At 38.1% G+C, this 22,329-nt stretch overlaps 1 protein-coding gene across 1 annotated transcript in view; it reads left to right on the forward strand.

Moving 5' to 3' along the window:
* The window catches only part of IKZF3 (IKAROS family zinc finger 3), an 83,508-nt gene that overhangs the window by 22,747 nt on the left and 38,432 nt on the right, over positions 1 to 22,329 (forward strand). The window contains exons 2-3 of the mRNA XM_008689280.2: positions 215 to 268; positions 2,303 to 2,404. Coding sequence (XP_008687502.1) covers positions 215 to 268; positions 2,303 to 2,404 — 156 coding nt within the window. The remainder of the gene's footprint in view (positions 1 to 214; positions 269 to 2,302; positions 2,405 to 22,329) is intronic.

Consider the following 22,329-nt stretch of genomic DNA (forward strand, 5'->3'; position numbering starts at 1 on the left):
CTCTTAATCTCTTTAAAATACAATTACTGTGTAAATAATTCCCTTTATCCTCCTTGAGGTACTTTTTAGGGAGGCCAGAGGAGGAAAGAACAGTCCTGCTCTGAAGAAGTCTGCTAAAGCTTCCAAAATGGTATCCTTATTAAATTTAGAATGCTCCAAATCTGAAAAAAAATTTACTCTAAGTAGCTAATATTTATAATCCTTTTCTTTTCAGATATAAAACCAAATGTGGAACTGAAAAGCGCTCAGGAACAATCCGTGCCCACAGGTAACATCAGGTCTTTCCTTTCTAGAAGTATACCTTTACTGAAATTACCAAAGGAAGAAGAATATTCTGATCACAGTAAAAATGCTATAGAACTGTGTTGGAAAAAATGTGGTTGCCTCTTTCTGATACAAAAGTAATTCGTCCATATAGATTACATAAATTATTTGGCATCATTGAGCCAAATCACACCCCACCTAACATTGATCGCTGTTTTGTGTTTTTTTTTTTTTTCTTTAAAAAATTTTTTTTAACTGACTGGTTTAAATAAAGACAGTTTTTGTTGAACAATGTAGTAGCTTATGTTTTATCAACTTGTGCTTTTCACTGTAGATAGTGGTCAGCAAACATTTTGTGTGAAGGGCAAGATATAAAGTTTTAGACTTTGTGGGCCATATATGGTCTCTGTTGCATATTCCTTTTTAAACAACTCTTTAAAAATGTAAAAACCATTCCTACCTCGGGCACACAGAAAAACAAGCCATGGCTAGATTTGGCTCTCAGGCCACAGTTTCCTGACTCCTGCTCCAGAATAAACTGTGAACATTTAAAATCTATTTTCTAAAAATAACTTCTATGTCTTCTGGATTGATTAACTCACTTTGAATCAAAATTTATGCTATATTACAAAATTTATCACTTAAGTACCTTTTTGTTATTGTCAGTTATAACCTTATATTTTAATTGAACCTGTACCTCATGTTCGTTGTTCAGGTGTGAACTTTATCTTAGTCATTTTGAGTTTGAGAAAAGTGAGCTACTATTTAGAACAGTGTCTTAGAGTTCATAGAGTATAAGTTACAATATGCAGAAATGAGAAACTTAATGTGTTTATAAATCAAAACATGAGTCCATGATAACCATATTTTTAGCACCCCTTCATCATGAATTTTATGAAATATGTTTCCATTTTACTACTGCATTCCAGCAAAAGTCCTGCTCCATGTATTCAGTCATGGGTGCAGCTGAAAGAAATGCCACTGCAGAGTTTCTAGTCACTTCTACTTCGCCTAGCTTAAATGCCACAGGATTCAGTATCGTTGGCTATTAGTTGTGTGTAGTAGCTATTCAGTGAATATTTTATTGAACATTAGGAAGGACATTAGGACTTTGATAGGAAGTGAATAACTTTTTAGCTTATTTCTTTTGTTAACATCTTTTTAAGCTACCATGCTTGAACATGAATACCAGCTACATTATTCCTTTTCTTCTAATGTCTAATATTATCAGTATTTACATAATATACAAATATACAAAAGTATATTTTTGTTAAACTTGCTTTTTAACAACTTTGCTGTTTATTTAAGCATGTTTATTTAAGCTTTTATTATGTCTGCTCCCTTTCACTTATGAACTCCTGTAATACTTTGTATTTTCCTTATTCTCTTGTCTGAGTCTACATTATAGACCTGTTTTATCTCTTGTCTGAGTCTTGCATTATAGTTATGATCTTGTCTTATCTACATCTGCAAATTATAAGCTACTTAAGGACAGGAATAATGACTTATATCTGTAGCCTTGTCAACATTTAGCGAATGTTCAAAGAAATAAAGGAACTCGAGGGCCAGTATGTCTTCCACGGAATCACATTTATAATGTGAACAGAAAAGGAAAATAGGATTTAATATACAGTTGCTTATGGGTTTTCTCTCAGGAAAACATGTTTCCCAAATTGGGTTATGCCAGTGTTGTTGAGCTCAGTATTTCTCATCACTACATAAATGCTTCTTGTTCATAAATAGCAATAGCATCCTACTGAATATTGTGAGACATACCAAAAGAGAGAGAATTTTTGTCTGGAAAGAACATGAATGCATTTTAACTCAGGTGCATCCTGGGCATATTTCTGAACCTCAAGAGTTTTCACATATATTCCACTTGGGGTATATATGAAAGGGATGCTGTCTGTCATTAAGAGATTATGCTGAAATGGGAGTCTACTTAATAAAAATATTACATTTTTATATATAAAATTTTTTATATTATAAAAATCGTTTAAAGTTGGCCTACATAGTTAAAATTCTTTTTATCTCCTAGATGGTCCAGTGATTTTGAAGGACTATGATTTAACCAAACCACATGAAACAGAAAATGTGGACAGTGCAGAAGGCCCAACTAATGAAGATGAAGATCTAGGAGGTGAGTCATGTGTATAGTCTAAAAATGGTTATAGATATGGTTGAGGCTTAATATGTAGAAGAAATCAGGTTCTCTCCAAGGAAAACTTGGATTTGTGGGTTGAGTTGGGCGTAATTAAGTTTTCTTCATTTTACAAACATTAATATTTAGGGGCTCCTGGGTGGCTCAGTTGGTTAAGCATCTGCCTTTGGCTCAGGTCGTGATCTCAGGGTCCTGGGATGGAGCCCTGCATGGGGCTCCCTGCTTAGCGGGGAGTCTGCTTCTCCTCTCCCTCTGCCGCTCCCCTGCTTGTGTTCTCTCACCCACTCTGTCTCTCTCTTAAATAAATAAATAAAATCTTTTTTAAAAACATTAATATTTAATAATTTGCTGAAGGATATCAGCAAACTTTGAGAATTTAAGGTGCTTATTCAGTGTTCAAGTTATACCAGCTTCATTTCTAAAATGTTTATTTGGCTCTTTTCCATTATAAAAATAATAAATGTTCATTATAGAAAGTTTGGGATATTTCCCATCACCAACAACCAATTCTCCAATTCTTCAGAGAGTAACTGGGCATCCAACAATCCAATTTAATTCTCATACTAACTCCTGGAGTTAGCACAGAACCCACAGGTTAAGGGCTCAGTCCCACGAGACTGCTCTCACTTTAGACACCAGTCGAAACTGCCAGCTCTCCACATTACCTGCACTTCTGTCCAGCTTGGCTACAATGCAGGATTTTTACAACCATTCTCCTCAGTTTTAATAAGGTGCTAGAATGACTCAGAATCTAGAAAAGCACTTTGCTTACTATTACTAGTTTATTATAAAGGATACAACTCAAGAACAATCAAATGGAAGAGATGCATAACGCAAGGTATGGAGTGGGAGGGGATGGAGCTTCCATGCCTTCTCTGAGCATACCATCCTCCCATCATCTTGATGTGTTCACCAGCCCAGAAACTCTCTGAAACTCATTGTTCAAGAGTTTTTACAGAGCTCAGTCTTCAGTTGCACCCCCTTCCCATCACTTTGTCTTTCTGGTGACCATCCCATCCTGAGGTTATCTAGGGGCCTTACCCTAAGTCACCTCATTAGCATAAACTCAGATGTGATTGAAAGGAAATTGTTATAAATAACAAAAGATACTCCTATCACTCAGGAAATTACAAGGGTTTTGGGAACTCTTGTGCCAGGAACCTGGGACAAAGACCAAATATAATTTTGTATTTTACCATAAGCTACCCACTGGTCTTTGACCATGAATCTCTTATAGCAAAAGGATCATAAAAGTCAAGATACTGGTGGGGTGCCTGGGTGGCTCATCGGTTAAGCGTCTGACTCTTGATTTCAGCTCAGGTCATGATCTCAGGGTCATGAAATTGAGCCCCTGTCGAGCCCTGTATCTGGCTCCATGCTCACTGCAGAGTCTGCTTGAGATTCTCTCTCTCCCTATTCCTCTGTCCCCCCGCCCCCTGCTCGCGGGCTTTAAATAAAATAAGTGGATAGATAAATAGATAGATAAAATCTTTAAAAAGGAAATAAAGTCAAGATACTGGTACATTATTACAGTCACATTCAGTCATTAATAATTATTCCAGTCCATCATCATATCATATCAAAATGTCTCTCAGGGTGAGGCCACTCAGATTTGCAGGCTTCCATTTGATTTTGTCAGGTTCCAAAAACAGGAGTGGTCTCAGCAATATATGGTTTCATCTTTTCAGCATCTGGTATATTTGAGCTGAGAGACAATATTTATTATTCTCTCGCTCTGAGCCTTTCTTGAGGTTTTAAGATAATATTAGATTTCCTTCATTATATAACCCATTGATTCATTTCTTTTCCCTCAGCTACTATTCCTTCTTTTCTTCATTTCTACCTGAACCTTTCCACTTTTGAAAGGAAGGAGCATTAATGGCTTTGCTGGTCTAGATTGCAGGCAGCAATACTAGTCTAGCCAGTGCCTCCCCCTCAATCCACTCCTGTTCCTATAGGGTAGAGTTACTTAGGTACCGAACCAGCAGGCTCTTTTTGCCACTAGCAGTGGTGCTGCATTCCCTGTTAACCTCAGTTGGGGCAAATAGAGTGAAGGCACAACCTGCCCTATCAGGGCTTCAGGAATTCTGACATAAAGGTTCAAAACTATAGTTATGGTTTCTTGCCTAGGAATCATTCTGTTTCCAGCACTTTTTGTAGCCCTAGTGCCATGACTACTGCATCAAGTGGGAAAGAGAAAGTTGAGATGATGAAGAAGAAAAAAGTTGAGGGAAAGAAAAAAAGTATGGTCATCAATACCATATAGAGCTCAGTCTTCAGTCGCACCTCCCTCCCCCTTCACTTTGTCTTTCTAGTGACAGGTAGCATAATCCTGTATAAACCAATTTTGTCTTAGTATGGAACTCTCCCAGGCATTGCCCTCCCAAAAGCCTTAGAGCATTTCTTGACATCACCTAAGACATTATGTGTATTTCAGATGTTAAGATTGTTTTTGCACCGCAGTCATAGGGGCAGTTTCAATTAATGTCCAATAGCAGGCTACTAATTGCCTCTCAAATGGAATTCTCCATTCCATAGTCCCAACAGTTGCTGGGAAGCAGTTGCAGGTTTTTGCCATAAACCTGTCTATGGTCCACAGAGAGCTACCACACAGAATCTGTCCCCACCAGCACTGCCACTTCTCGTCTACACTGTGGACTTGGGCAATCTCATACATCTCCATTTAGCATGTCCAATTAATAGGACAGATTTACATGCCTTCTGTTTTACAGAAAGTTAATTCTCCCGACACACACGCTGTCTTACACAATGTAAGACATTCAGGTAAAAGAGATGCAGCCACTTTAAGCATACCAGCTTTCCTCCAGACTTTTACCTTAATCCTTCAACCCTTCCATTCCTAACTGTAACCTATCAACAGTTTTTGGTTTTATAAAATGAGATAAGGGAGATGTTCCCCAGTCAGACACAATATCCATTCTCATAACATTTCAGGTAAAGGAGACACATAGAGCCTATTTAAACATTCCAATTTCCATTTAAACCTCCACCTTAATCCTATTAACTCTTAAACATTTCTATACTCTCTCAGTCAAATTGAAGACCCCTGTAGGGCTTCACTAACAAGTTTTGGTACCACAGAGAATGAGGCTCCCATGTCAGGGAGTCCCAGAAACTTTTCTTCTCCACCCCCTGACCATTTTACCCTTTCGTGTGCAGAAGACTTTGGGTCCCTAGTGAGAGGTTGAGCCCTGTCCCTTTTGTCATGACAAAGATTAATCTGCCTTTGCCCTAGCTGATTTCAGATCAGATTTTTGTTTGTAATTTTTGTCTTTTGGCTTTTTAAGTTCCTCTGCACTGGAGCGAATACTGTGGACTTGTTTGGGGCCCTTTAATGGAGGAAGTCCCTTTGGTCCACCCAATCTTGCATAGTGCTGTCTTAAGACCTTTGTTTCAAACCCATCAATGTCTGTTTCCTTTATCCTGTTTCTTAATAAAAATCTAAAGATTTTTACCCTGATGAGATGAGTCCTTTGATTCTCCCCTTTCTTTTTTCTCCTTTGTTTTGGTCTTACCAATGTTTCCTATATTCTTCTTATTTCTTAGTAACCATTTACAATTTTCCACCTTGCTGAGACAAGTTCCTTGATTCTCCCTTCTGCCTCCCCTCATTTTCTTGTTAATTAACCCAATGTTTTTGTTAGCATCTGTAAAACCCAGAAGGGGAAGCTAAGACAGCACATTCACTCTGGTTTCTTCTGTTGCTTGATTTTGGAGCAGGAAGTTTCCATGGGGTGCCCAGGCAAAAGAGGCCCCTGTTCTAACTGTGTTTTCTTAGATTCTGTATTTGTCTCTTTGGCATCCATTCATGACAGGACCAGTTTTATTAACTGTATTGTCTTACTTTCTGTGTTTTGGACACTTTGATATTTGGGGTCCTTAGAGACCCAGGAAAAGACTGCTTTTCCCAAGGATAGACAATTCTCACAGATAGCAGAGAGGTTAGCCAGGATCATGCTTTTCATATACAAACCAACCAGTCCAGAGCCTATACCTCCAAACTATCTCCTTACCCAATTCTCATACACCAAGCTAATATTTCCCTTGTCCAAAATCATCCCACAGCCAAGTATACCAGATAACTAGAGACGATTCTATGTCCCAAAGTCTGCCAGGGTTATTCAAACAAGCCAGTCCTAAACTGTTTACTCTGCCTGCCTTGCCTTTTCTCAGAAACTCCAATAAAAACTCGGGGCTAGGATTTCCTTCACTGCTCTTTTCTGCCTCCTGACTGACATTGGTGCTTTCCCCTGTGGCCCTGTGTGGCATGTGGCAATACCCCTCTATGGGTCTTGTGAATGTAATAAACTTCTTCCTTCCAGTCTTTGTTCTCATCTCCTCCTGTGACTTTACTAACTTCACCATACCATATCCAATATGCACATTCTTAGAACACCCTCTTAAACCACAGCATTTACCATGACCTGGGTAACAGACATACTCAATGAATGAATATCTCTGTTACCATAAAGCCAGTCCCATATGGCTTACATACAAAGTGTATCAGCTGTTTCATCTGGATGTTCCTCTGGCGTTTATAGAGGGAGTTGGATAGTCCTCTTCTCAGAGTAAACAGACTCTGACAGTGGCTTTTATCTAGTCCATGAGGCTGCTGTGTGTCTGGATCACATATGGCAATCTGATTATTCCATAGCGTGCTGTGGGTTGGGTATCAGCCCAAACATGCTCTTCTTCTCTATAGAATTCAAAACCAAATACACTTCCCCTAAATTAATCACTCTTACTGTCCATTTTAGTAATGGTTCTTCAGGAAGCTGCTGATACTGATTCACAAAATGAGACATCCCTTTCACACTATATCCCCTGGTTTCAGTAGTTTCTTGATTTTGCCCTCCAGCCATGTGAACTATCTTTTTGGTGACCAGAGGTCTTAGAGGTACTCTCTGTTGTTCCCTCAAAATGTTCCCTTTCACCTTTTGGGGCAGCTTTGAGCTTACTATCTGAAGCTTAAAATGACCGAAGTCTGAACTTGGCCCAACATCAATGTTTGATCTAACACTGTCTTTTCATTTCATTTTTGTTAATTCAGATAACAGTAACCAATTTCACTTTTTTCCTATTAGTATGTATTTCTTTACGCATCCAGTGAACCAGCTCCACAGGAGGTGGATCCATGTCTGAAAACCCTTGGTAATTTTACCTGTAGTCACTGATCACAACACAGCTGCTTTTCCATAACACGGGTGATTATGTAGCCAGGAATCAGAGGTTCCTCCTTCCTTGCTCGCTCTTCTTTTCTCCTCCCAAACCACATGTTTCCATGTGCCCAGATTGTTCTAGCAAATCCCACTCCTGACACCAATTCTGGGATTTATTTTCCAACACCAACAACAATCTCTCTAGACACCAACTGGGCGTCCAAAAATTCAATTCAGTTCTCATATTAACTCCTGGAGTTAGCACAGAACCCACAGGTTAAGGGCTTAGTCTCACAAGACTGCCCTCACTTTATTTTATTTTTTAAATTTTATTTATTTGAGAGAGAGAGAAAGCATGAGCAGAGGGGAGGGCAGAGGGAGAAGGATAAGCAGACTCCCAACCAAGCAGGAAGCCCGAAGCAGGCTTGAACCCAGGACCCTGGGACCATGACCTGAGCTGAAGGTAGATGCTCAACTGGCTAAGCCACCCAGGCACCCCAGACTGCCCCCACTTTAGACACCAGTTGAAGCTGCCGGGTCTCCACATTACCAGCACTTCTGTCCTGCTTGGCTGCATATGGAGGGTTTTCCATGACAACCCCCCTCAGGTTTGGTAAGTTGCTAGAATGACTCACAGAATCTAGGAAAACACTTTACTAACTATTACTAGTTTATTATAAAGGATACAACTCCATGGAAGCTCCATGGCCTCTCTGGGCATACCACCGTCCCATGGTCTTGATGTGTTCACCAATCCAGAAACTCTCTGAATCTCATTGTTCAAGAGTTTTCATAGAGCTCAGTCTCCAGTCCCCATTCTCATTCCCAGAGGTTGGCAGTTGGGGCTGAAACCCTTAACCCTTATCGCTTGATCTTCCTCATGACCATCCCATCCTGAGGTTATCTACAGGCCCCACCCTAAGTTCATTAGCATAAACTCAGATGTGATTGAATGGAGCTAGTTATGAATAACAAAAGACACCCCTATCCCTCAGGAGATTCCAAGGGTTTTAGGAACTCTGTCAGGAACAGGGGACAAAGACTAAATATGGTTTTATATTTTACCACCTTTTGGAAAATTCATAGAAAGAAAAAAGAAAAACTCACCTCTCTCCCTACCACCCAAAGATAGTCCGTGTCAGCACTATGGAATATTTCTAGACTTTTTTGTGAATTCTGAGCACTGTATTTATATTAACATTGCACACGTTTTATGCTAATATTTATGTTGATAAATCTGATCACTATTACTTTATGAACGTCACTCAGATCTCATCTTAAATGTCATTTCTTCAGAGAGATTTTCCCTGACAACCCAGTCACTATTTTAACGCATTCCCTATTTTAATTCTCTGCATGGCACTTACCACGGATAATTTTGGAGTTTTATTTATTTCTTTATTGTCTTTCTCTCTCTACCTTTTATGAGGCAGGATCTTGGACTGTCTTTTTCACTGCTAGGTATTTGCAGCACCTAGAATGGTACTTGGCCCATAGTTGGGTATACAATAAAGATTTGTTAAATAAGGGACTAAATGAATGCATTAGGCTAATTATATGTGTGCATCTATGTGTTTCTTGAAGAAAAGAAAAAAAAAAAGAAAATCACTTCTCAAGATCATTTTCTTTTGTCTTAGGTTCTTAAGGGACCAAGAAATAGAGTTCTATATCTAAAACTTCTGAGATTCAAATCACAGCTTCAACTAACATTCCAGCTCTGCCTAGCTATACATTCATTTGTACCAGTTCTTAACCACAAAGATGAAAAATGCTGCCTGGCACAGGATGTGGTCATTTGTGCTCAGGAAAGGCATACAGTGTTCTACCAGCTTCATGCAACCTCTTGAAGATACTATCCATGGAGTCACACTCAGAATGAGGCAAATGATAACTATGCCTTTGGTTTGCATTTTTCTGAGTTAGGGTTTCTGAGTTTTGATAGGTGATGCCATTAAGTCTATGTTTGGACTTTTGGTCTGGAAATTGATAATTATGTTAGAATTCACTCTAGATTCAGAAGCAGCCTCCAAGTTTTATGTTTACAGGTGGTCAGAAAAAAACACAACAGATTAAATATTCGATCATTCCAATTTTAGTATACCTGCTGCTGAAGTGAGCACCAGATTAAATACTCGAATATAAACAAACAAACAAACAAACCCAATTCCATTCAATAATAGGAATTTAAAACAAATATTGTAAAAACCCATGTGGTACAGCACTTCCATAGGAATCCATATAATAGATTCCAGGCCTCTGCATATTGACCCTGTTCTAGAAATGCATCCAAGGAGAAAAAAGAGATTCAGCCTCTGTGGTCAACTCACTTTGGATCATCTTTGACCATTATAGCTTCCAGTGTCATTTCTGTCTTCTTAGCTCCAATTCCATGTCAGTGGATGAATTGGGTATCAGTGTATTTTTCTCAGTTGTTAGGGATCTAAATCTAGGAGTGTCATAACATTTCTTGGTAGAGACTAGAAGATATAATCAGTCATTCTAAATAATTTGGGAAAGACAGAAGAAATGGCTCTTTCCTCTAAACCTGATTTAAAAAGAAATGAGGGGCGCCTGGGTGACTCAGTTGGTTAAGCATCTGACTCTTGATTTCCACTCAGGTCATGATCTCAGGGTTGTGAGATCAGGCCCTGAGCTGGGCTCCAACTCCGTGCTTAATGGGGAATCTGCTTGAGATTCTCTCCCTCTCCCCCTGCGCCCACTCACGCTCACTCTCTCTCTCTCTCTCTCTCAAATAAATAAATCTTTTTAAAAAAGAAACTAACAGGCTAACTTTAGCGTTGAAAGATTAACCCTTTATTTCATAACTGAGCTCCAAACTGATTACTGTACTGTTAATGTTGGCACTTAATCTGGGTCATATACCTTTGGAAAAGGTTGTTATCAGGCCTCTACATAAAATATGATCAGTAGATATGGATTATACATGCTATAATTGTAAAATAATAGAATTGAAAAGTAGCATTGCCTAAAAGAAGATATGTCTGTTGCATAATAAGTTACTTCTGTCATATTCAGCATAGGGAAACATTAAGACTAGTTAGGATTATACTTTTAAAGATAATTAGAATTAGGGGTGCCTGAGTGGCTCAGTCAGTTAAGCATCTGCCTTCAGCTCAGGTCATGATCTCTGGATCCTGGGATGGCCCTGCATCAGGCTTCCTGCTCAGCAGGGAGTCTGCTTCTCTCTCTGTCTCTCTCTCTTTCTCTCTCTCCCTCTGCCCCTCCCCCTGGTTGTTCTCTCTCAAATAAAAATCTTTTAAAAAAAAGATAATTAGAATTATACTTTTAAAGGAAATTTAGCTATAATGTAATAATGATTATAAACAATTTTAAAAGCATGCTTTAGAAGATCCTATTCTATTTAAGTTTAATGGAAGCATTTTTCTTTTAAGTTCTCTAAAAAGTTTTAGAAACTAAGATCTCTCCGGGAATGTTTTAAATTCAGAATAATTGTAATTATGTCTGATTTATATATTAAAGAAAATAAAATGTCATGTGTATCTTTCTAAGTTTCCAGCTCTTAGAAAACTGTTTATAGAAGATTAGAAACGCTCACTTTATTTTTCTCTTATGGAAAGAAAAACTAAATTTTTTAGGGGGAAAAAGTGTTTACCCAACTAGAATTATTGTGTGAAAAACAAAAAATACTTAGAAAAAAACTTTTAAAAGATATTAACATTTAACGTAAATTCACTTATTTCCTACCCTCCAGATATTTTGATCACTTTTTAGAGTTTTTGTTGTTGTTGTTTTAAGTAATTTCCAGGCCCATCGTGGGGATTGAACTCAAGGTGCAGAGATGATCTTTTCTTTTCTTTTTTTTTTTAACTATATGTTCCTACAAGCCTAGTGCAGGAGTTGGCAATTATTTTCTGTAAAGGGTCAGATGGTAAATATCTTGGGCTTTGTGGCCAAATGATCTCTGTTGCAACATCTCAACTCTGCTGTTGTAGTGTAAAGCAGCCATAGACGATATATAATGAATGTGCATGGCCGTATACCAGTAACTTTATTTACAAAAACAGGCCGTGAGTCAGATTTGGCCTCTAGATCATGGTTTGCTGACTCCTGGCCTGATGTATACATTTATTATGTGATGAGTTAAAAATGTTCATGTAAATATCTCAAAAGGACCTCAATGGGGAGTTTAACACTATTATTATTTTTTTTAAGATTTATTTATTTATTTATTCGACAGAGAGAGAGACAGCCAGCGAGAGAGGGAACACAAGCAGGGGGAGTGGGAGAGGAAGAAGCAGGCTCATAGAGGAAGAGCCTGATGTGGGGCTCGATCCCATAACGCCGGGATCACGCCCTGAGCCGAAGGCAGACGCTTAACCGCTGTGCCACCCAGGCGCCCCAACACTATTATTTTTTAAATAGAAAAATATATATCACTAACAGCTTTGTTTATCTCACACATACATAGTGAGTATAGCTCTGTACATAAATTAATTGGTCATAAATAAAATGATATGTGGATTAAATGTTGTATTACCACCTAATTGGTTCCTCCTTTCTTCTTGAAAATTTAAATGTAATAGACTAATGCACTGGAGATATTTATATCAATTCAAGTTTATTTCCTCCATGAGGCCTCCTTGTACTTTCCCAGCTCCCTCAAGTATAGTCTTAGGGCTGAGTTTTTGGAGTGTGTTTAATTAGTACTTGTTTAAGTACCTAATTATACTGTATTTGGAACTGTTTGTGCATGACAAACTTTCACCCCATTACATTATAAGCTTTTTGAAAAAAAGAGCCCTAGTCGCCTACATTTATATCTGTAAAAATACCTACCTATAAAGTGATATAATCCAAGTGGATTGAAAAACACAAGAAATGAAGACATTCAGAGTTCTTTTTCAACCCTGGTCATTGACTCCTATGAACTATTATTATTTCTCTTCTCAGTGGTGACCAACTGCAACCTTGTCAGATGAATCTTGAGCAGTAGGAAATAACCAGGGATCTCCAAGTCTTTTATTTTTGTTTAGCATTTGATGAGTGCAACGGAACCATAGGCACTTCACTGAATACCAAGGACATTGGGACCTTCCTGTAGGACCTAAAATGTCATTGAGATACCATAAGGTCAAAAGCAGAAGTTAAAGAAATATTTATAACATACTATAAGAAAGAATATCCCTATTGCTTATGTGGGCCCCATGTTCCCCGAGGAACACAATAAAATAAAAGCCTCTGGACACCAGGGCTAGAGGTCAGACGTCTCAAATCAGGGTGTCAACATGAACATTCTCCCTCTAAAGTCTCCAGGAGGATCCTACCTTGCTTCTGTCTCGCTTCTGCTGGCTCCCAGTAACCCTTGGTGTTCTTGGCTTGTGGCAGTGTGACTCCAAGCTCTGCCTCCTTCACAAGGCCTTCTCCTTTTCTTCTACAGACAGCAGTCATTGGATTAAGGGCCCACACTAATCCAGTGTGATCTCATCTTAACTAATAACATCTACTAAAGTCAGTAGTTCCTGAAGTTCCTGGCAAACATGAATTTTGGGAAGACACTTCAATGGACTATATTCTTTCTTTCTCTCATCCTTACAACTATCAAATATACCTGAAATAAGATAGAGGAAATGGATTGCTTTTTAATTATTTGTACAGTGGTGATTGATTAGTCACTATTTAATTACTTCTATAAGAGTTAGGATTGTACCTGATTCCATGAGAAAAGTTGAATTTGATCATTTTTTGATAGGTCTTAATTTTTTTCTATATCTTTGATCTATACCTTAGATCAAAGATGAAAAATTTAATTAGAAAGTCTGCTGAAAAAAAAATTCTTCCCACCTCAGGAGATACAGCTCCTGTCTTCAGTAGCTTTCCATGTCAGAGTCTCAGTCTCTTTAGAGGTGTACAACATTTTTGCGCTCATGAGAAATACAAACTACTTTGATGCTTCTGAAAGGGGGGGAAAAAACCCAAGCCACATTTGTGGTTTATGGATGCTAATTACTGCTACATTTAGATGTGTGAAGGAGGGGTCTATGGCTGGAGCGAGCTGGGAGAGACCAAGTCAGCCTCGCCTAGGCGCTCACTGAGGTTCCAGTGGTACTGCTCAGCACACGCAAATATATGCTTCAAAAGGAAGTGCCGTTTTTTATCAAAATATTACATCTCTCAAGCCCAGATCAAGACCTGTCGCTCATGGGATGCAGGGGTTATCTTACAAAATCAGCAGTGCTTTGCTGCAGAAGTTCACTCACAGGGGATTTCTGTAAGTGCTCACAATGGGCAGAGGCTTTACCGTTTCTACTGTGTCAAACGGGTACGTTCTGTTGGTGACAGAACACCTCTCCTTGAATCTTTTTAACAAAAAACACCTCTGGATTTTTTTTTCTTTTTTGACCAAGCTGTGTAGCACAGTGAACTAAAAGGAGCTTAATAGGAAAATATTTGGCATCAGCAAAAGAGGAATGGACAGTTCTAATGGTCGACAGAAAAATGGATCTGCTCACTGTCCTTAGTGGGTCCTCGAAGACTCTTTCCCCCTTTCTTTTGTGTTTTTTTAACTGTGGAGCAATAGTGTTTGCACCTCCTTAGAATAGAAACAAGATGAGTGTGAAATAAAACATAAATTCCAGTACAGTTGGTTAGCTGTGCGTATGAAACACCCATGTGTGCCTGCTAATTCTCATAGCATCTGATCTTGCCAAGCAAGTTCAGCTGCTCAAACTAAGTTTGGCACCAGGCATGGCGACCTGGGCCATTGTGTACCTTGGTGCAGTTTGGTAACCACATGAAGGCATCCTGCTGAGGAATAAGTGAGGAATCCCAGTGGTGTGCCAGAGTCAGCTCATAATCGCTTATTAAACTTTCAGGAATTTTGTCAGCCGGCTGACTTCACATTGGTAACTTGAATTGGGCCGTGGTATTTATACCACTGACATCAGCAAATGCTACAAATGAGCCCCTCCCCCATTCTGAGTTGGTTTTTAAGCACTTACCAGCACACCGCTGGACTGAGGACTGAATGAAATCCTGTTCTGGCTCACTAGGTCATCATTTTTCATAATTTGTCAGAGGGGCCCTTTTTCTTTTTCTTTTTTCTTTTGTAATTTGCATGAAGGAAAACAGTGTTGGAGATGAGAAAAGTACATGAGACCTTTCCACAACATAATAGATAGGATCCACAAATTTTATCTTTAAAATATGAGGATCACATTATTGTAAAGTTAACGAAATAATAAGAGTTTTTGGTAGATACTGTTACAAAAAGCACAAAGCAACAACAGTGAAGTTTAGACTAGACACAACTGACCATACATTAAACTTAAAATGTCCCAAGTAATCATAAGTCAGTTACTTCCTTCTGAATCTCATAACATAAGAATTTTAACTTGCGGGGCGCCTGGGTGGTGCAGCGGTTGAGCGTCTGCCTTCGGCTCAGGGCGTGATCCCGGCATTATGGGATCGAGCCCCACATCAGGCTCTTCCGCTGTGAGCCTGCTTCTTCCTCTCCCACTCCCCCTGCTTGTGTTCCCTCTCTCGCTGGCTGTCTCTATCTCTATCGAATAAATAAATAAAATCTTTAAAAAAAAAAAAAAGAATTTTAACTTGCTCCCGTAAGTGAAGGGAGGAGTGGACAGCTGGAGGCCATCACCAATCCTCTTATATCCAATTTTATACATACTGCATTGTGGCAGGGTCTTACTCTACTGTCTCCCAAAGAGTTGATAACATGGCAAGGGCAGAATCTTTTTCAGTGTCACTCTTCTTTTATGCCAGAATTTGGAGTATATAGTCAATACTCAGTATTTATCTATTTTTCTCTCTGCCTTTCCATCCAGCCATCCATTTATCCATTCATCCCCTGCATTGTTCGAAGTGCTCACTAAATAACTGTCAGTCATTTAAGTAAAGTAAGGAAGAACAGGTGAATACATTTTGGCAATTGGTCCCTTATAGCCATCAAACTGGAATATGGGAAGACTTTGCAAGGATTACATGGGTGTGGATAATTTAAAACAATCAATTCCCAAGGTTTCAACTTCAGTATGTTCTCTTTTCTAAATCTCATGTGCCCTGTAAGACTGCTGTAGTTAAGGTTCTTCTTCCCCATCTCCTCTTTCACAGTGGTCCTTCTCCACTTTATAAAAGAAAGACACATCACTCGCCCACCCCAAATCTTACTCTTTGCCTTAAGGTGTAAATACTTGCAGGATGCTACGTAAAGGGTAAATTAGATAATTTCTTTAATCAAACTTTTGTAAATGCCTCCCCCTCCATCCATCTCATTAAAAGATAAATTCCCAACAAATTTTACTTTTCATATTTAATAATTATTGATCAAGATTTGTAACATACCTATATGGTTTTAATCAATTATATGCTAATAATTATAATAACTCAGTCCAGAAGAAATTTTTTACCCCTAGCACTTCATGGTAACATGGTAACTATATATATATATAGAGAGAGAGAGAGAGAGAGTTGCTGTAGAGACGTATGATAGGATGAGCAATAAAGATTCAAGCATGAATTAACAGTAGAAGGACGCCTGGGTGGCTCAGTTGGTCAAGCATCTGCCTTCGGCTCAGGTCATTTTCCCAGAGTCCTGGGATCGAGTCCCTCATAGGGCTCCTTGCTCAGTGGAGAGTCTGCTACTCCCTCTCCCTCTGCCTGCTGCTCCCCCTGCTTTTGCTCACTTGCCTGCTCTCTCTCTCTGACAAATAAATAAAATCTTAAGAAAAAAAAAAAGAACAGTACATAAGGGGTGCCTGGGTGGCCAATCAGTTAAGCATCCAACTCTTGATTTCAGCTCAGGTCATGGTCTCAGGGTTGTGAGATGGAGCCCCGTGTAGGGCTCAGTGTTCTGTGGGGATCTGCTTGAGATTCTCTCCCTCTCCCTGCCCCCAGTTGCACACACACGTGTGTGCATGCGCACGTGCTCTCTCTCTCTCTCATAAAGAAATAAATCTTTAAAGAACAGTACCTAAGAATGAAGTTCTATGGGAAAGTGAAATGGAAATAGAAGTTCAGGGAGAAAATTTCTGATTTTTTTTAAAAACCTTATTTATGTATTTTGAAATTTATGATGGAGTAAATCAAATCACTAATATTTATATTCCATTGGGTACATTTGGAAGGGTGCACTCATAGTTTAAATCATTATTTACAATAAACAAAATGTGTATTTGTTCAGAAAATGTTTAAATTATGATGAAAAATTGTAGGTGTCAACTTAAAATTCACTTAATGTCCACTGTGTATAGGGGAGAAACATAATTTTTCAAAATTCTTTTTAGGGTACTTGAGCAAATAACTTGAAGGCCAACCGCTATCATATAAACTATAGATAGTGTAGTACAGAGAAGCCTTCAATTTAAGCCTCAGCCTGTTTAAAGGCCTAATACAAAGATTCTCAACCCGAAATATTAAGGTTTGGGAAACCTCTCAAAACTATGTGAAATTTTGTGTTAATGAGAATGTGTGCATTTTATCTGGGCCAAGAGTATAGTTCTCATAGAAGTCTATAACTCAAAAGATTAAAAAGTTCTGACCAAAGTGTATAAGGTCTTACAGCCTCTTGACTTTGCTGTTTTTATAATAATTCCATATGTAATGGTCTATAGAATGGCTTCCAACATAAACCATTTTAGGTCAGCTCTGTATGTATATAAAATAACATATACTAATTATAAAAAATCATGAAATAGGCATAATCCCCCTTTCTTCACCGACGTGAAACCTATCATAGGGCAATCTTTTAATTTTATTTCTGGCTGATTCAGAGGTCTTTCTTTTTCTTAACTTTGATAAAAAAAGTTACAGATGCTTTGTCCATAGAAAAATGCTGTATGGAAATTTTGAAAACAGTTTTTAAAAGAATAGATAGACATCATTTACCCCTGACAATTCTATTATGTGGCATCTAATTTAGCACCTAATACTCAGCAGTCTAGTAATAGGTTGATGTAGTATTCAAGCTTAGAATTAGGAAGATTACATTTGGAGGTGACTGACAGCACAGTAGTTTGAAAGCTTTGGATTTTAAAGTGTCACATACACAGCAGATGAGTGATGTCAGAGCCAAGCCTAAAGGAGGACCCTGGTAATCCAGCCCTTGGTGTATAACCTTCAAACACCAATAAACAAGATTATCTGGATTTAACATGTGACCTTTTTCATTCTGACTGGTTAGGTCCAGATGTTTTCTCATTCAGCTGTCTGGTTGAAATCTGCTTTTTAACTGACTGCAATTGGATCTAGATTTGAGGTTGTAGAAATGACAGTCTTGAAAACTCTATTCTGCAGGGGGTGATGCTGTCTAAACAGTAACATATGGAGACCGATGGTTTAATAATTAAAAATAATTTGTGACCTTACCCTTAATAGATTTGTTAATTATGTCAACTGAATAAGTAAAAATGGGATTGTGGTATATATATTTCACTATATTAGTCAGTCTGGTGGCATTAAAAACATTGACAAGATTTGTTAGAACCAGGCTTTCTTGCACCTGCGTCTACAGAAGCAGAAATCCCAGTCATGCCTTTGTTACCCTTTGTTACCCTCAAGGAAGTTCACAGCAGCCCTAGAGAAAACAGGAAAGGCTCTTTATTAGCTTCTCTTAAGTCAGTCTAAGCTTATGGCCATACTTCTCATTCACCAAAATTTGGACACAATTTACTGTACCTTTATTACCTCTCTTCATTGCTTGGAGCCCAGGACTATTTCTGGCATTTTGTTATGGACTGTTCCTTACAATCATCTTAATTTTCTGGGTCTAGTCCTTCAGGTTGTACTAGTTCTGTCTCTGAGACTATATAAAAAATATATTTCTTTATTTTCTTCTTTTCTCATGGGAGAACTAAACTCTCATATCATTGAGTAAACCCTCAGAGAGCTTCCCCATGTGATTTTATACTACCGCTGACTTGTAGGTCAGGAATAGTGCTCACTGATTAATGAATAATTATAGCCTAATAAGGCACGCTAAATTATTAACAGAATAGAAAATGAGACATGAGAACGTAAAAAGACATAAAAGCACAAAATATGACAAAGAAATATTATAATTAGAAAATCTAGATCTTTATGGATTTTAGCATAACTTAGGAAAATAGCAAAATCAGTAGTTACTTAGGTGTTCTCTGAAGTTGATAATAAAATAATATTAGCCTGAAGTTGATAATAAAATAATTAAGTATGAGAAATGTCCTATGAGGCCAACTCTTACAGTTGATTTAGTATTCTTCCCTACAGCCAGGTAACAGATACACCTTGTGCTTTTTAGCACAACACATTAATTTCTGTGAAAAGGACATGACATTAGTTACACAGGAACAAGAGGAGTTAAAGATAGTCTACTGAGGATTTGTCATATCGGATTAATCATAGGTCAAAAGCTACACTTGTCACAGTGCTTCTGGTAATAGTTGGTAAATGAGTAGCTAAACTCTACCCTCTTAAGACAGATTCAGTATCAGTGTAGCTAAATACCAGTTGTTGGGTTGGTTTTTTTAAATCCTTATAAAGTTTTTTTCCTAAACAGCTTTAATTCACATACCTCCTTAAGTGTTCAAGTCAATGCTTTTTGTAAATTTACAGAATTGTGCAATAGCATGTTTTGGAATATTTCTATCATCCTAAAAAAATCCCTGGTACCTGTCTGCAGTGAATCTCTACTCTCATTCCCAGCCCCAGGCAACCACTAATCTGACTGCTGTCTCTGTAGAGTTACCATTTCTAGACATCTTATATAAAAGGAATAATATGTAGTCTTTTGCTTCTGGCTTCTTTCACTTAGCATAATATACTTTTTTTTTAACTTTGTCCATGTTGTTGCATGTTTCAGTACTTTGTTTCTCTTTAGTTCTGAACAGTATTCTACTGTATTGATAAAATTTGTTTATTAATTCACCAATTGATAGACCTTCTGACTGTTTCCATTTTTTTGGCTTTTATGATCCTGCTATGAACATTTATGTACAAGTCTTTGCGTGGACATAAGTTTTCATTTCTTTTGGGTAGATACCTAGGAGTCAAACTGCTGGGTTATATGGTAAATCTGTGTTTAATTTTATAAGAAAAATCTGTATTAGTTATTGATTGTAACAAAACTTAGCAGCTTAAAGCAATACAAATTTATTATCTCAGGAATACAGGCACAACTTATTTGGGTCCTCTGCTTCTTATGAAGCCACAATCAAGGTAGTGACCCAGACTATGGTCTCATTGAAGGTTTAACTAGGGAAGGATCAAATTCCAAACTCACTCGTGTCATTGTCAGGATTCAGTTCCTTGAAGGTTATTGCACTAGGCCTCATTTCCTCACTGTAGGTTGGCCAGGACAGCCTTCAGTTCTTTGCCATGTGGGCTCCCTAGCTTATTTCATCAGAGAAGCACCTAAGAAGCACCAGGGAAAGAGTGAGAACGAGATGAAAGTCATAGTTATAATCTAACAACAGGAGTGATTTCCCATCACTTTTGCCATGTTCTTTTTTTTTCCGAAGATTTTATTTATTTAGTTATTTAGTTATTTATTTATTTGACAGAGAGAGAGAGAGAGAGAGAGCGCGCGTGCACACAAGCAAGGGGAGTGGCAAACAGAGGGAGAGGGAGAAACAGACTCCCCACTGAGCAGGGAGCACAATGCTGGGCTCAATCCCAGGACTCTGGGATCATGACCTGAGCTGAAGACAGATGCTTAACTGACTGAGCCACCCAGGTGCCCTGCCATGTTCTTTTAATTAGAAGCAAATCACCCAGGTCCAACCCACATTCAAGGAACAGAGATTGTGCAAGGATAGGAATACTAGAAGTCAGGGATTTTTGGGAACTGTTTCAGAAGGCTATCCATTACATGGCCAAATTTTTTTTTCCAAATGGCTATACCATTTTACACCCCCATCAGCAGCAGATTACAGTTCCATTTTCTCTACATCCTTACCAGCACTCATTGTCGTCTGTCTTTTTGATGATAGCCCTTCCAGTGGGTGTGAAGTGGCATTTCATTGTGGTTTTAATTTGCATTTCTCTAATTACTAATGATGTTGAACATCATTTCATTTGCCGATTGTTCATTTGTATAATTTCTATGGTGAAATGTCAATTCAAATATTTTTCACGTTTTTAATTGGATTATTTGACTTACTATTGAATTATAAGATGTTTTCATTTATGAATCATGCTTTTGGTATCATATCTAAGAAATCTTTGCTTAATTCAAGGTCACAAAGATAATATGTGTCAGCTACTATGCTAGGCCTTTCTATACATTATTTTGCCTAATGTAATTACAGTAACAACCCTGTTAGGTATAGATAATATCATCATTGCACAAGTGAGAAAATTCACAGAAATCAAGTGACTTGCTGAGATCATACAGGTAGAGTACAACTTGAACCTAGATGTCATCTTACTCCGTAGCTTGTGCTCTTTCATCAGAACTTTAAAAAAAAAAAAAAAAGACATTCAAATCCATTTTCAGTGGGCAAAATAAGAGTGAAATACCACACTGTCTTTTCCTTATAATTATCAGTACCCATTCTGGTGCTATTTGAATACTGTTAGTAGAAACTCTGTATTCATGATCATTAAAAGTTGCCTTTCGAAAGAGAAAAAAAAACTTGTATTCTAGTTTATTGGCTAGATTCCATCCTAGTTATATTTTGGCAGACAATATTCCCTCCACTATTTCTAGTGGAGCAAGGATGCATCTTTGCTTGCAGCCTTGAAGTGTGTCACTGGGCAGCTGTTAAGCAGTTGTTATACTTTACCCCCAGGGATAAGCATGTTCCAGTGACAAGATAGCTTATTCCCCTATGGGCTTTTAGTGTTATACATTCACCTAAGACAACTCAGTGCTGAGTTCTTCCGTGTTTCTTAGCAGAGAGAAGAGAATGGAGGAAGCAGAGAGGAAGAAAACTCCAAATATTATGTAGCAGATAGTAAATTTTATATTATTTTTGTATATATTCTGTTTTAATTGGTTTAATGTTAAAAAGAGTGAGAATCTTCTAATTATTATTCCTTATATTAATTTTCCTCTCTTTCAAGATTCCTTTATGCTCTTTGGGTCTTGTTAGTATACCTTAAGTTAGAAATACAGTTTGTTGTTGCTGTGGCCTAATATGATAGCCTTAGGCAAAATTACAATCTGTGCGATTTTTAAAAAACATCTCCAACCTTAGTTTTGTATTTGAAGCAAAGAACAGGATAATCATTCACTCCTTCCTTCCTTCCTTCCTTCCTTCCTTCCTTCCTTCCATCCTTCCTCCTGTTCATTTGGTAAGCAGTTGCTAAACTGTGCTCCTAGCCCAGTGCTACATGTTAAGGGTGCAAGTGGAATAATATACAGACATTGATATGAAGCAGCCACTAGGTAGAGGGGAAAATTGGAACAATTACAGAAAGAGCAGATTTGGAAGGGAAGTCAAAGGGAGAGAAATAACGAGCTAAGGTGTAACTTGTTGAGTATGAAACAAGTATAAGAAATCTAAGAAGTGATTGGAAGTATCTATTGGGCTGAGCAGGGAGGATTAGGCTGGAAATACAGAAGTGGGAGTCATCAGCCACAGAAGGCTGGATCAGGAGAATATGTAAAGTGAGAAAACAAAAGGTTGAAGAAACAGACCTGAGGAAACCATTGACACCTAGGAGACAGAGGAAGAGGAGTAGACAAAGGAAATAAATAAGGTAGGAATAGAATCAGGCAGGAATAGAAATCGGGGAAGAGGTTCAAGA

Source organism: Ursus maritimus, unplaced genomic scaffold (genome assembly GCF_017311325.1).
Source record: "Ursus maritimus isolate PB19 unplaced genomic scaffold, ASM1731132v1 scaffold_24, whole genome shotgun sequence".
Lineage (NCBI taxonomy): Eukaryota > Metazoa > Chordata > Mammalia > Carnivora > Ursidae > Ursus > Ursus maritimus.